Raw genomic sequence first — 14,646 nt, 5'->3', positions numbered from 1 at the left:
GTGGATGCCTGGATGCATTTCATGATAGAAGAGACTATATGTGAGATATGGGCTGCATCTAAATATGGAAGAACACAGGCACCTGAAGAGAGGGTTGTTCTGTGAGCAAGTTAGTGTCAGGATAGGAGAAACTAGATTTATGAGGGTGTCTGGTAACAGTGATAGCCTCTTGTGGGGGATAGTGTGAGAGAATATATGGTATATCACAGAAGCAAATGGAGTCTGGAGGGAATGATAATATACAGATGGTTCTCTACACAAATGCCAGGAGGATCAGGAATGAACTTATGGCATTAATAGCTTGTTTTCAAAAATTGTTAGAATCAGTGAAATGTGGCTCCTAAGAGGATGTCCTAATAAGAAATGAAGGGTATAGAATATTTTGACAAGATAGGAAAGGTAAACTGGTTGGCGGAGTCTTATAAGCATTGAGTTGTGCTCTTAGAGCAAAGAATTTTGAGAAAAATGGTACTAATAATTTTAAGAATGTAAAGTGGACAGGATAGTACAATTAGTTTAAAGTTGCTACAGATCAGGGAACATAGGGTGAGCAGCAGGAGATGTTTATACAATTTAGTTTGACAAGTACAAAATTTTAACTACAGTAGTATAAACTTGGAAGAGGAAATGGTACATAGTAGTAAGGGAAAGGAATCTGAAATCTTCGAGGGAAACATTTTGGAAATACAGATTTCAGATTTGGTCCTATCATCAGTGGATCTCATTTTAACTGAAATATCATCCTTGACCCTAGATGACAAGAGTGACTATATATTCCTGACTCGGAGGATAAATACATATGCAGAAGTATCAAGGAGAAAGAAATTTAAGTCAAGTGATTGTGACAGTTTTAGAAATCAATTTAGGACAGTTCAATGAATGGAAGAATTGGAAGGTAGAGATATCAACAGTGCATGGGAGCCAGTTAAGAAATATTTATAAACAGCAATGAAAAGATGCATAAAAAAAAGATAACATGTTTGGTGTAAAATGAATAACTAATCAAATCAAACAAGAACTGCAGATGGAAAAGTATAAGAGAGAGAAAGATAGAGAGTAGTTGCATGAAGAAAATAATTGACTATATAGTAAGGAACACAAAAATGGAATATGAGAAGAGACTAGTACTACAATTCAAGAAAAATCTTAAAGAATTCTTTCATGATATAACCAGTAGGAGGAGAAATAACTGTGGATGAATTACCTTGTTAAATGGAAAAGGGGTTAAGTGATTAGTGCAAAAATCATAGTAGAGCTGTTTAGTGATCACTTTATTTGAGGTATTTCATCCCAGAAAAGCATATTTTATTCCTAGAGAGAGAGATGGGGAAGGGGGGGGGGTGTAAAGTTTAGAAGAGATTGTATTTCAAATACTAAGCACTCTGGAATTCAACAGGGCAGCGAAACTAGACGGGATTTCACTGTGTTTTAAGAGAAAATGATAGGAAATTGACAACTCCACTGACCCAGCTGAGAATCTAGTTCAGTGAGAATCTAGCTATGGGAAAAGTTTCCAAAAAAGGTGAAGGAGGGAAAACAGCCAGGTCAATGCCATTGTATAAGGATAATAGTAGAATAGAGGTGTCAAACTATAGAAGAGTTTGTATTTCTTTTGTAGTTGTTTAGATTTTGGAGAAATGAGCGAGAGATAATATGCAAAATTGGATACAAGGGTAATGTTAAATATGTGGGCCAGCATGGATTTTTTACTCGTTTCAGTAATCTGATTGCCTTTTATAATAAAGTATCGAGAGTGGTTGATGAGGGAAGCACATGTTGTCTTTTTTATTGGATTTTACAAAGGCATTTAACAGGGTGCCATATAAGCTGCTATTTATGTTAAGTGGGAGTTCCAAAGGAATCAGTACCAGTACTGCTACAGTTTAACTTTCACATCAATGACTGTCTGTGGACTGCATACAATACTCAGTTGTTAGCATAGAGATGATCTGGGAAGGGTTATTTTTAACAATGCTGAAGTTGTGGTCCTCCAGCAGGAGGATTTGAATAAGTTGGAGAAGTGTGAAAGAATGAATGAGGATACAAGTTAATGCAACAAAATGTAAGGTTCTTGAACTTTGGGGTCCATCAAATTAATGTTGCATACTCTACTGGAAGAACTTAGAGGAAGTGAAAGAGGCAAAGGATCTTGGGGTGATTATTAACAGAAATTTAAAGTTTAAGAGACAAATTGTAAAAGTGGTGAAGGTAATCCAGAGGATTACTTCAATATTGAGAAGGATGATGATTATGGATTGTTAAGGGGTACTCTTGTTTCAGAAGGATGTTGACATGCAGAGGTAAGAATAGTGAATCCGTTGTGTAAAGCACTGATCAGGCTACCCCTAATTATTGTACTTAGATCTGGTCTTCTTCTCCCGTATTCCTAAATGAACCGTTGGGTCATTCGTGGCTGGTAGGTGATACTCTTTGCTAGCCTCCTCCAGTTGTCTCAGTCTCTTGTTCTTGATGTCAGTTGAGAAAGGAAGGAATTTGTCCATTTTTTGATGTTATCAGTCCATTTTAATTGAGGTCTGCCCCTAACCCTTGATCCCAGAACGATTCCTTCTAGTGTTTGCTTTGGAATGCCATTAGCCCTCTCCACATGTCCAAACCATTTCATCTGTCTTCTTCTGACTGTCAGAATATTTTCCCTTTTTCTCCCATCTAGTGAATCAATCAGTTTTCGGACATTTTCATTGGTTTCATGAGCAGTATAGGGAATTCTCAAAAGTCTTCTGTAAGTTTTCATTTCGAAAGACAGGAGTCTCCTCTCATCTTCCTTCAATAAAGTCCAGGCCTCACAATCATACAAGAGGACAGAATTCACCAAGGTGTCAATTAGTCTTAGTCTGGTTGTGATTGCTATTCTGTTATCTCCTCACAATGGTTTTAACTTCTGTAGGGCCACGGTTGTCTTAGCAATTCGGTATTTAATGTCAGTTTTTGAATGACCATCTTGACTCAACGTGCTTCCTAGATAAGTGAACTTCTTTACATTCTCAATTTGCTTATTGCCAATTTGTATCTTTAAGAATTCAATGTCTGATTTTGAGGTTATCATTGTTTTTGTTTTTTGTAGGTTTATGTATAATCCATATTTTTTTAATGTTCCGAAAACACGGCTGGTTATCTCTTGTAATTCTTCTTCACTTTCTGCCAGAAGATCGATATCGTCAGCAAAACATAAGTTATTTATTCTTAGTCCGCCAACTACCATTCCAGTGTCATATTCATAAAGAGCTTCATCTATGACATATTCCAGAAAATAATTAAAAAGAAGAGGGGACAAGATACATCCCTGTCTTATCCCCCGTTCTGCCGGGAACGGTTCACTGCTGTAATTTTTAATTTCAATTCTCATATCAGATGAGGAATAAAGAGATTTAATAATCCTAATGATTTTGTTGTGAATACCATAATGTTCTAAAATTTTCCACAATGCCTCATGCCATATTGAGTCAAAAGCTTTTTGAAGGTCTAAAAAGTTGTGACAGATGATTTTGTTATGTTCTATGTATTTTTTGCCTAGTATGTGTATTGTAAAAATATGGTCAATTGTACTTCTGGACTTCCAGAAACCTGCTCATTCATCTGATAGTCTGCTTTCTATTTTCTTTTCGATTCTTGACAATAGTATTTTTAACAGGATTTTGCTTGGATGACTAATAAGGCTTATTGTTCTATACTTGCTACATTTATTGCTGTTTCCCTTTTTAGGAATAGGTACAAGGACAGAAGTCCACCAATCAGAAGGCCAAGTCTCTGTGTTCCATATGTCCTGGAATAAATTTAGCAAGGTGTCTATGATGATGTCACCTCCTTCACGTATCAGTTCCACTGTTACACCATCACTTCCCGGCGATTTTCCTTTTTTGAGGAGCTAACTGCTGCAATAACTACTTCTTTTAATATCAGGTAATCTCCTTCCTCTGAACCTCCTGGCAAAATTCCATCCAAAATATCATCAGTCAGTTGAGGGTCTTTTTGAAAAAGTTTGGTTGCGTAACATTTTCATCCATCAACTATTTTCTGGTTATCCGTGATAGGAGTTCCATCTTCATCTTCTATGCTCCAATTAATTGCAATAAAAGGTTTGGTTAACTTATTGATAATTTGAAAAGCACTTTTAGAATTATTTTTATTTAAGTCCACTTCTATATTTTTGCATTCATCCAATATCCATAAGTTTCTAGCAAGTTTGATTTCTTTTTTAATAACATTAGTAATATTTTTATACTGTTCTCTATTATCACTGCTATTAATATGAGATTTCAAATATCTTCTTTTGTCGCATAGGTCCAAAATATTTTTGGTTATCCATGGTTTATTTATTTTCCTTTTGTATCCAAGGGTTTCTTCAGCTGTCTCAGTTATCTTTTATGAGAAGTATTTGGTTTTAGATTTGATACTATTATATTTCTTGAAACTTGTGTAAAAAATTTGTTTTAATTTGTATTTATATAGTGTATTTATTTGGGGATCTTTTAATTTTCCTATATTATATCTTTTACGAGTTGATTTTGTAGGTAATCTTTCCCTCATTTTCATATTCACAGTTGCGATGACCATGTTGTGGCCACTACCAATGTCGGCTCCAGGAAATGATCTGGTTCTTGTGAGGTTGATGAAGTTTTTAAATCTTGTGCTTACAAGGATAAAGTCAGTTTGGTTGTGTGTTTTACCATCAGGGGAAGTCCATGTCCATCTTCTGGAAGGTTTATGGGGAAATAGTGATAGTAATGATCAATTCAAAACCTCTTTTGTTTGTTTCCCCATATCCATACCATAGATCTGGTCACTACAATTTAAATGAGATAAATTAACCTTGGGGCAGGTACAGAGACATGATTAACAAAAATGATATCTGGACTGTATAATGGATATGAGAATGTGGGGATATCTTTCATATGGTAGAAGAAGGGAAAATTGGCAAGAGCAAAGGGCTATTCCTGAAAGTTGCAAATGGAAGTGGTACATAAGGTTTTTTTTTTTTTTTTTTTTTAACATGGAGGTTGGCTATACTGTTTGTTGAATGAAGAAGTTTAAGGATTCGTATGATTGAATCTATTGTTTAAGATGGGACTCCCGCAGTGAGTCTTATGACTCCATGAAAGTCCTGAATAATGACAAATGCTTTATTATTTTATTTACTTTATTATAACAATGCTAAAGCTATCTTTAAAGAAGAACAGAGATAATCTGTTTTCAGGTGTTATTCCTTTCATATTCCATTAATGCATTGTTATGCAAATTCAAAGAGTTAATCAAATACATGCAAAACAAAATAGTTAAATGCAATCCAAATAAGGTTTACTGAAAATGCAAATCATGATGCATCATGGTGCAGAAATTTTTAATATCATAATGGGGGTGCTTAAAGGTCAAAGCTGTAAAACTGAGAGGAGACCTCCACATAGCCTTTAAAGGAATGTGGAGAACTGACCAGGGCTTCTGACCTATTGTCCAATCTTCACCTTCTCGGGGTGCACCCTGTTGGGTATCTACCTGGATACTGAACGAACGAGGATGGGCTGACAATTTGGGATTTAGCACAAAATTGTACTCCTATTGGTTAAACCAAAATACAAAATGATGGTACAACATGACAAAATTTCATGCCGGCTGGGGCATCGCACGGTTAAACAAGGCCCCCGCTGTTTTCGCAAGGGAACCAGGGCAAACAGCGAAAAGTCAGCTACTGGAACAAACCCTAAAACAAACCCCAACTCAACATCACCAGCGTTAAAGATCGGTACTATCAACATAAGAAGCCTGAATGGCAAAGAAATGGAGCTATCTGAGGAATTAGATAAGTACCAGATCGACATAATAGGGGTGACTGAAACAAAAAAGACAAACTGATGAGATCTTTCTGAGCAATAAATACAAAATGTTATATTCAGGCAATGACAATCAAGGAAAAGAAGGAGTAGCCATAGTATTCAACATAAAATATGAGACTCATCTTCTTGAATGGCAGGCAGTGTCAAGTAGAGTGATTTGGGCAAATATCAGAATGGGGAACTGGACAATGAGACTTATTTGTGCCTATGGTCCCACAGAAGGTTCTACTAAATTAGAATTGGAGGATTTTTTGAGGCTCTAGAGAAAGCTACTGACACAATGAAAAAGGAAAAGTTGGTCCTTGTTGGGGATCTAAATAGCAGAGTAGGAAGTGATCGTCAGACATACAAAAATGTTTTGGGAAAATTTGGAGAAAAGAGCAAAGCTAATAATAATGGCAAATGCCTGTTGGATTTCTGCTCAGGACATGGACTGGTTATTACTAAAACCATGTTCCAGCATAAAAATGTGGACAAATTCACATGGAGAGAAGAGGAAAGAAATAAGAAAAGTCTCATTGACCATGATATTGTTGATAGTGATGTTTTCTCACTGGTGCAGAGAGAAACAACCTCCAGTTTCTCTCTGGACACCAGAGCGTACAGAGGATTTGAAATTGGAAGCGATCCCTATTTAGTTCTTGAGCAGGATAAAATTGAATTTCATATTGAAAAGAATGACATGTAAGAAAGTTTCAAAGCGAATAAAAGTTGAACGGTTCTCAGATGTGAACTGTAGACTAAAATACACAAAGATTATTGAAGGAAAAATGAAAGAGTTTGAGAACAGGAACCAAACCTTGGAGATTCAGTGGCAAGCCTCTCTAGCTGATTGATTCAGCTAGAGAGGCATGTGATGAAGTTGTCTGCAAGGATAGAAAAATTAGAACTCCATGGTGGACACAGGAAGTTAAAGAGGCAGTGAAGGAAAAGAAGAAAGCATATCAAAAGTTCCTGGCAAATAAGTCAGCTTGTGCTCTTAGAGAATACGGAGACATATCTAAGAAATCTAAACAGTGTGTAAAACTAGCCAAACAAAAGTCATGGGAGGACTTTGGCAAGAGCACAGAAAATAAATATCAAGAAGGTGGCAAACCATTCTGGAGGTTGTTGAAGAAGCTTAGGAATGAAGGAAAGAGTGCTGTAAAAGGAGTTAGAGATGATAAAGGTGACATGAAAATGGGAGAAAAAGATATCCTTGAAGAATGGAGTAATTACTTTGAAAATTTGCTAAATGAAACAAGCAGTGATGACAGCACAGTGATAAAAAACACTGACCAGGCATGCAGTCAGGAATACATATCCATACTTGAAGTAGAAAAAGCCATCAAAGGCTTGTAATGTGGAAAGGCAGCATGAGTAGATGATATTTGACCAGAAATGCTGAAGTATGGTGGTATAAAAGTCTTACAGTGCTCCACTGCATAGTTAAGAATGCCTGGACAGAGGAAAGAATTCCAGACAATTGGAGTAGAGCTCTCATAGTACCCATATATAAAAAGGGAAATAAAACTGAATGTGAGAATTACAGAGGTACATCCCTACTGAGTGTTCCTAGTAAGATATATGCAAGTATACTTGAGAAACGGTTGAGAAGAATTGTGGAAGAAAAGCTTGGTGAAGAACATGCTGGATTCAGGTCAAATAGAGGCTGTCAGGATCAGATCTTCACTTTACGACAATTAGTTGAGAAAGCATGGCAATATAACAAAGATCTGTATTTAAGTTTTGTCGATCTGGAAAAGGCATATGACAAGGTGCCAAGAGAGAAGCTATTCAATACGTCACAGATATATGGTGTCAATGGGGCATTATATCAAGCAATACTTAGTCTTTATTTGAGTTGTAATTCAGCAGTTAGAATTGAAGGAAGTACAGGAAGATGGTTTAATGTTAATTCTGGTGTGAGACAAGGATGTACATTATCCCCTCTGTTATTCATTATCCATATGGATCACATTATGAAGGAAAATGGTATTAAACATGATATCAAAATTGGAGATGTTAATGTCAGCTCTTTGCTTTATGCAAACGATGTTATACTTCTAAATAAATCCGCTACAAGTCTGCAAGATTCTCTGACTAAATTGAATAACTGTTGTAATAGATATGGTATGAAGGTCAGCAATAAAAAGACAGACAATAAAAATAGGCAGAATCATTGTAAATGTCAACTGTGTTGTGAATGGAGAAATGTTTTACTTGTGGAACAAGTAAAACATTTCAGCTACTTAGGCATAATTTTTAGTGAAGATGGTAAATTAAATATGGAAATAGACAACAGACTCAACAAAGCTGGTATGGTAGGAAGTCAATTGAATAAATTCATATGGAATAAGAGAGAAATTAGTCAGAACCCTAAATTAGCTGTATACAAGACAGTGTTCAAACCAGTTTTAACTTATGGATCTGAGAAATGGGTCAGAAGTAAAACACTTGACCAAAGACTAGAGACCGCAGATATGAAAGTCCTGAGAAAGATTAGAGGTGTGAACAAATGGCATCAGTGACAATATCATATAAAAAACAAGGATATTAGAAAAGAACTTGACATTGTCAGCATCTAGGAATATGTTAGCAGTGCTAATCTTAGGTGGTATGGTCATTTAAATAGAATGGGCAAGGAAAGATTAGCAAAACAAGTGTTTTGCTAATCTTTCCTTTTGCTAATCAACTGACCCACTGATCATTCACAACTCCCACACCCCTATTAACCACACCTTTATTCAACTTCCAGGGATGACCCCTTGTTCTGGTTCCTCAAGTACTGAAAACATTTCCATTGTATCAGTCCTATAAAACCCTTTAAGCAACTTAAATGTTTCTATCATATTCCCTCTTCTCTTATCAACCAACTTCTGCAATCCACAAACCCTCAATCTATCCTCATAGGGAACATTCGATAGGCCACTCACCATCTTGGTCAATTGCCTCTGAATCTTCTCCACCGCTTCCTCATCCCCAAGAAACCCAGGGTACTATAACCAAGTAATCTTATAGGCAACCTTAGCAAGATGTCCTCTAAACTTTAACTCTCTGTCTACCACCATCCCTAAATCTTTAGTTTCATCTATTTCCTGGAATACAGTGCCATCAATATAATACATAACTTGTAATTATTTATCCCAAAATGCATAACTTTACATTTCTCCGCATCACTCTGATTAACAACTACTTTCACGTCATCAGCAAACAACTGAATATTTCCTTTCAGGTTATTTCCTATATCATGTATGTACAAATTAAACAGTAGTGGTCCCAGCACTGACCCTTGCAGCACACCACTAATCACCTGTTTTTGCTTTAATTCTGACTCCCCCCCCCTCCATATACCACTTTTTGATATCTGCCCAGCAGCCACCCTCTTATCCATTTAACCAGTGTCATATCCATTCCCATTTGTTCTAATTTGCGTAACAGATTTCCATGCGGTATTCTGTCCAATATCTGCAAAATCCAGCAAAATCATCATGTTGTAATTTCCTTTATCCAACTCAGCTGTTACTCTGCTGTAAAAAGTTAGTAAATTACTAAGGCATGACTGAACCCTTCACAAAGCTATGTTGACCCTCATACAGTATCGTGTTTTTTTTTTTTTTATCTACCCATTCTTGAATTCTTTTTTTTGATCAATTTTTCTAGTACTTTGACCACTATGCCTGAGATACTGATTGGTCTATAATTTGCTAATCTAATATAAAGAACTATTTTGGTAAAATAAATGCTTCTTCCTCAACTTTCCAAGTATTAATATCCACTATTAATGGTTAAATTCATTATATTCTATCACTGGCTAAGAAAAGCTAATCACTGCTGTCTGCTACATATCTATTTTAGATTGCCATGTTGCAATTAACTGGTTACCTTGCAGTACGACTGAGTATTCTCTGAAGATAAAATTATTATTATCATCATGTGTTACCTCCCATGGAGTCAGAGACTCATCGTTGGAGGTAACACACTATTGCACACAATGCTCATTGCCTGAGTGTGTTGCAATGTGTCTACATTTGCAACACACTCAGGCAATGCATTCCACTAAACAGCCACTCTCCATGCAAAGAACCTGCTCCTCACCCCTCTGCTCACATCCTCTTATACAGTTTCCAGTGATGGTCTCTAGTTCTATTCCCCTCCCCCTTCCATTCTATGAAAAATCTTCCATGTCAACCTGATAACCTGTGACTAGCTTATATATCACAATCATACCTCTCTCTCTCTCTCTCTCTCTCTTCCTCCTATTCATGAGGTGTTGCAACTTGCATTCTCTCAATCTTTCCTTGTACTTCACATTCCAAAAACCACTGACCACCTTTGTGAATCTTCTCTGAACCCTTTCCAGCATATCCTCATCACTATGAAAACGCAGCGACCAATTCTGTACACAATAATCCATATGAGGCCTTATACAATGGCATCATAATCTCTCTATTTCTGCATGTCAGGGTCCTCTGCATCATTGCCATTATCCGATGTGATGTCTTCACAACTTCTGCAATGTGGCTCCTGAATTTCAGGTACTTGTCCACCATCACTCGTAGATTTCTCATCTCCTCTACTTCCTTTAAAGTTTCCTCACGAAGTGTATACTTTACATCCCATCGTTGCTTACCAAATTTCAAAACCTTACACTTTGCAATGCTGAACTATCAGTTCCATTTACTGCCCATTCATGCAATCTATTTAAGTCCTCCTGTAAGGCCATAACATCTGCTTGACTATGCATTGCTCTCTCTTCCCAATTTTGCATCATCTGCAAACCACTAGTTAAACCCATTCCAAATGATGCAAGTATATGCTGTTCCTACCACTGGTCATATTCCATTATGACGAAATCGATGATAATACACAACAGACATTTGATATGACCAGCATTCCACAAAAGATACAACAAATCAGGTAAATATAAAAAAAAAAAAAAAAAAAAAAAAAAAAAAACATTTACAACAAGAAACGGAATCAGCATTACATAAATAGAACTGATGATTAAACTGAAACTCTTTCGATCCCCCCCCCCCCCCATCACTCATCACAGACCAGCACATAACTGCATTTTTGAAGCCTGTTGATAGGAGATTAGTAATAATGTAAGCAATTATATTAATACTGTTCATAAAATCCCTTCCTAACGGTACACAGGAATTTCATGATGATGCCTGCTATCCCATTACCCCAAAATGTTTAATAAAGTTCTCTCTATAATCAATTAGTTAAATATTGTTATTACTTTAATTATATTACACCTATATCCAACATTTTTTCTAATTCTAAAATTTTAAGTAGTTCCCACTGACAAGCTTATCAACCAGATGACAAATAGCTTTGTTTTACCACTAATAAAGTTGTGAGTTCAAAAACGCACTGTGACAAATAAAAGGTTTCTGGAGCAGGATTCCTAATTTTATCTTATTTTTGGATTGTCCACAGTAATAACATGCAGTAGATATCCGACACTTCACAGCATTTAAAAAAAAGGACAGGCTCTAAAAATCAATAATTTTGTTACAAATGATTATAAATTTGTCCCCGTTACCTTTTCAACGAGGTATTTTGGATTATATTCAGCCATCATGCAAGGCATCTAATCTGAATATTATTAATCTTTTATTATTCTTAATAATCACTATGGAAGGTCAAACAGGTATCTGAGTGGAATAAATCATATTCCTATTTAGTTTAGAGCAAGCACTGCTTAGAAAATAAACTAGCATATTTTCAAATCAAAGAAACTACAATTTCAGATAAGTATGTTTCCTAACATTTTAGTTATCAAAGTGTCTTTCAACATGGTGTGCATTTACTAAAGCACACTTATCTAAATATCCAAAGAATGTAAAGAATCCAAGAATGCCAGGAACACCATTAAGTACATGTATTAACATTCTGTTTAGTATCTTTAAATCTATTAGTGTGTTTTTCTGTTCTGTATTTTTTTTTCTTTAATCTATGTCAAAGATGTCAGTGAGATAATAATAAAACACACTCATTTAGTTGGATTTTTTTTTTTTTATTCACAAACATTTAAGTAATTGTTCCTTGTAGTTAATATAAACTGATATTACTTAAACAGTGATTTAGAGATATAACTATATACTTACTGCTGATTTTTACTAAGCCATGTTGGATGTAACGCAAATACGACAAGAAATCACAGACTGCAGTGATCTGCAATGATTAAATTAGTCAAATGAATTTCGTTTAATCAAATATCATAAATTTATGATTCCAAGAAAAGATTGTATTCAGCACATATTTTCTAGTAGATAGTCAGGAATATTAACAATCTCAATAGTGTTTAATTAAGCCAGATTTAATAGAACAAAAGGTAGAATCAATGTAACAGGTGTTGCATCCTGACTGGCAGTTGAACTTATAAACTACATTATGGCAAAGTAACATGTCAGCCTGAGTTAGTGTTGTTTTATGTATTAGTAAATTTTGTACATCAGGTCTCTTTTTATGCGTATCTTTTTTATGCAGATTTGAAGTTATGCGGTGCGTAACTTCAAAACTTATGCACCGTTGTACATAACGAACAGCATGTTGCAGCACATTCTACTTACTTCTATTTCTAATTCTACTTCTACTTACCAGTCTGATAAAGAATATTCGGTTAGCAAAGGATGGTTAACTGGCTTTTTAAAAAGGAATGCACTTCATAACGTGAAGACATACAGGCGAGATTGCAGCAGCAGATGAAGAAGCAGCCAAACATTTTCAAGAGAAGTTAGCCAAAATTATTGAAGATGGTGGATATTGTCCTGATCAAGTGTTTAACGCTGACAAAACAGGATTGTTTTGGAAGAAAATGCCTAGTCGAACTTACATCACAAAATCTGAGAAAAAAGCAAGCGAGTTTAAAGCTAGCAAAGATCAAGTAACGTTACTTTGTAGCAATGCATCAGGAAATCGAATGTTGAAACCCCTCCTAGTAAATCGATCTCTAAGACCACATGCTCTAAAAGGCAAAGATCTAAAACAGCTACCAGTACATTGGATGGCTAATACAAAGGCCTAGGTAACAACTTCTCTATTTACTGATTGGTTCAATAATTGCTTTGTACCAGAAGGGGAAACATATATGAAGCAAAAAGATCTGGATTTTAAAGTTTTATTAATTGTTGACAATACACCAAGTCATCCACATTTAGAACATCTAAATATGCAGGTAGTGTTTTTTCCACCCAATCAACAAGCATTATTCAGCCATTAGATCAAAGCATAATTGCTACTTTTAAAAAAAATATTACGTTAAGCACACTTTTCAATTTATACTGGATAAACTAGAAAATGAATCATTAACAGTAACTGACATTTGGAAAAAATTTTCTATTTTGGACTGCTTAAATCAGGGGTCGCCAAACTTCTTTGACCGTCGACCCCTTCAAGAGTTTCTTGATGTTTTATCGACCCCCTCTATTTTACTATTACATAATTATAATAGGACAAGCAAAGAAGATGCTTATGAGAGTTTTTAGATTGTTTATTTTATAGTTATACACATACAGTGTTTTATTGTATGTATAATATAGTATATATTATCGTTTATTTTATAGTTATACACATACAGTGTTTATTGTATGTATAATATAGTATATATTATTGTTTATTTTATAGTTATACACATACAGTGTTTATTGTATGTATAATATAGTATATATTATTGTTTATTTTATAGTTATACACATACAGTGTTTATTGTATGTATAATATAGTATATATTATTGTTTATTTTATAGTTATACACATACAGTGTTTATTGTATGTATAATATAGTATATATTATTATATTACTATTACTACTACTATCACTAGTAATATCACTGGTATTACTAGTGGTATTAATATACTGGTATTAATATCACTGGTATTACTACCAGTCCTTCTCAATTCTTCAACATAGAGATGTTGATGAATTTTAGAACATTAATGCTCACTTGTATGTCGATGGCAAAAATGAGACTGGGATCGAATACGTGTAAGTATAAGTAAATAAGCAACAGCACACGTGTTGCCATCTCGCTCCCGCTGCTCCGGCCAGGCGGGAACCACAGACATCCGTTTATTGGTAAATACGCCATTTTGGCCTACTTGATTGGCCTCCGTAACTATTTTCATGACCTTGCTTCATCTTACAGGTCCTATTCATGTCACTGTTCCCACGATTCACTCTTAATTTCGTTGTCATTCAGGATGGAGGTAATCCAAGTTAACCGAATTAAATATTACCCGTACAATGATGTCTTATATTTTTCTATTGATCCCCAATCGACCCCTAACAATGTTATATCGACCTCTGGGGGTCGATATCGACCACTTTTGGCAACCACTGGCTTAAATCATGTTACATCTGCTATTGAAATAAGACCACAAATGCCTGCTGGAAAGCAGCTTGGCCTGGATGTGTTGCAAGCAGTGCAACCATGCAAACATCTACATTATCAGCTGAAATCATTACTTTGGTACAGGAAATTGGTGGAGAAGGTTTTGATACATTTAGCCAGAATGATGTAGACGAATTGCTTGTGGATAATACCTTAAGTGATGATATTATTGGACATTGATTAACTTTAGATATCATTGAAGAGTCTGGAAAACGATAGTGATGCAGAAGAAAAGCCTATCCCCCCTCACTAATTCTGTTTGTTAAAAACTATTGCCTTTACTATACAGATCTGATGAGCTGACTATCTCTTCTGGTGATGAAAGTGATTTCGCACCAGTTCGCAAATGTTGCCGAATATTGTCTAATTGCGACGATAATTCTGATGACCAAATGTAAAAAAAAATATTGTTACTT

The 14,646-nt window shown here is 35.4% G+C and overlaps 1 protein-coding gene across 3 annotated transcripts in view; it reads right to left on the bottom strand.

Moving 5' to 3' along the window:
* Nucleotides 1-14,646, bottom strand: part of LOC150102756 (guanine nucleotide exchange factor for Rab-3A-like) — a 242,009-nt gene that overhangs the window by 17,833 nt on the left and 209,530 nt on the right. For all 3 annotated transcript variants that reach the window (XM_090398866.1, XM_090398865.1, XM_090398867.1), the window contains one exon: nucleotides 11,945-12,011. In XM_090398866.1, coding sequence (XP_090254992.1) covers nucleotides 11,945-12,011 — 67 coding nt within the window. The remainder of the gene's footprint in view (nucleotides 1-11,944; nucleotides 12,012-14,646) is intronic.

The sequence above is a fragment of the Typopeltis vanoorti genome, chromosome 10 (assembly GCF_054136105.1).
Source record: "Typopeltis vanoorti isolate ZY-2024b chromosome 10, IOZ_Tvanoo_1.0, whole genome shotgun sequence".
Classification (NCBI taxonomy): Eukaryota; Metazoa; Arthropoda; class Arachnida; order Uropygi; family Thelyphonidae; genus Typopeltis; species Typopeltis vanoorti.
The sequence above is the reverse complement of the archived record's forward strand: the minus strand, read 5'-3'. Positions and strand labels throughout refer to the sequence as shown.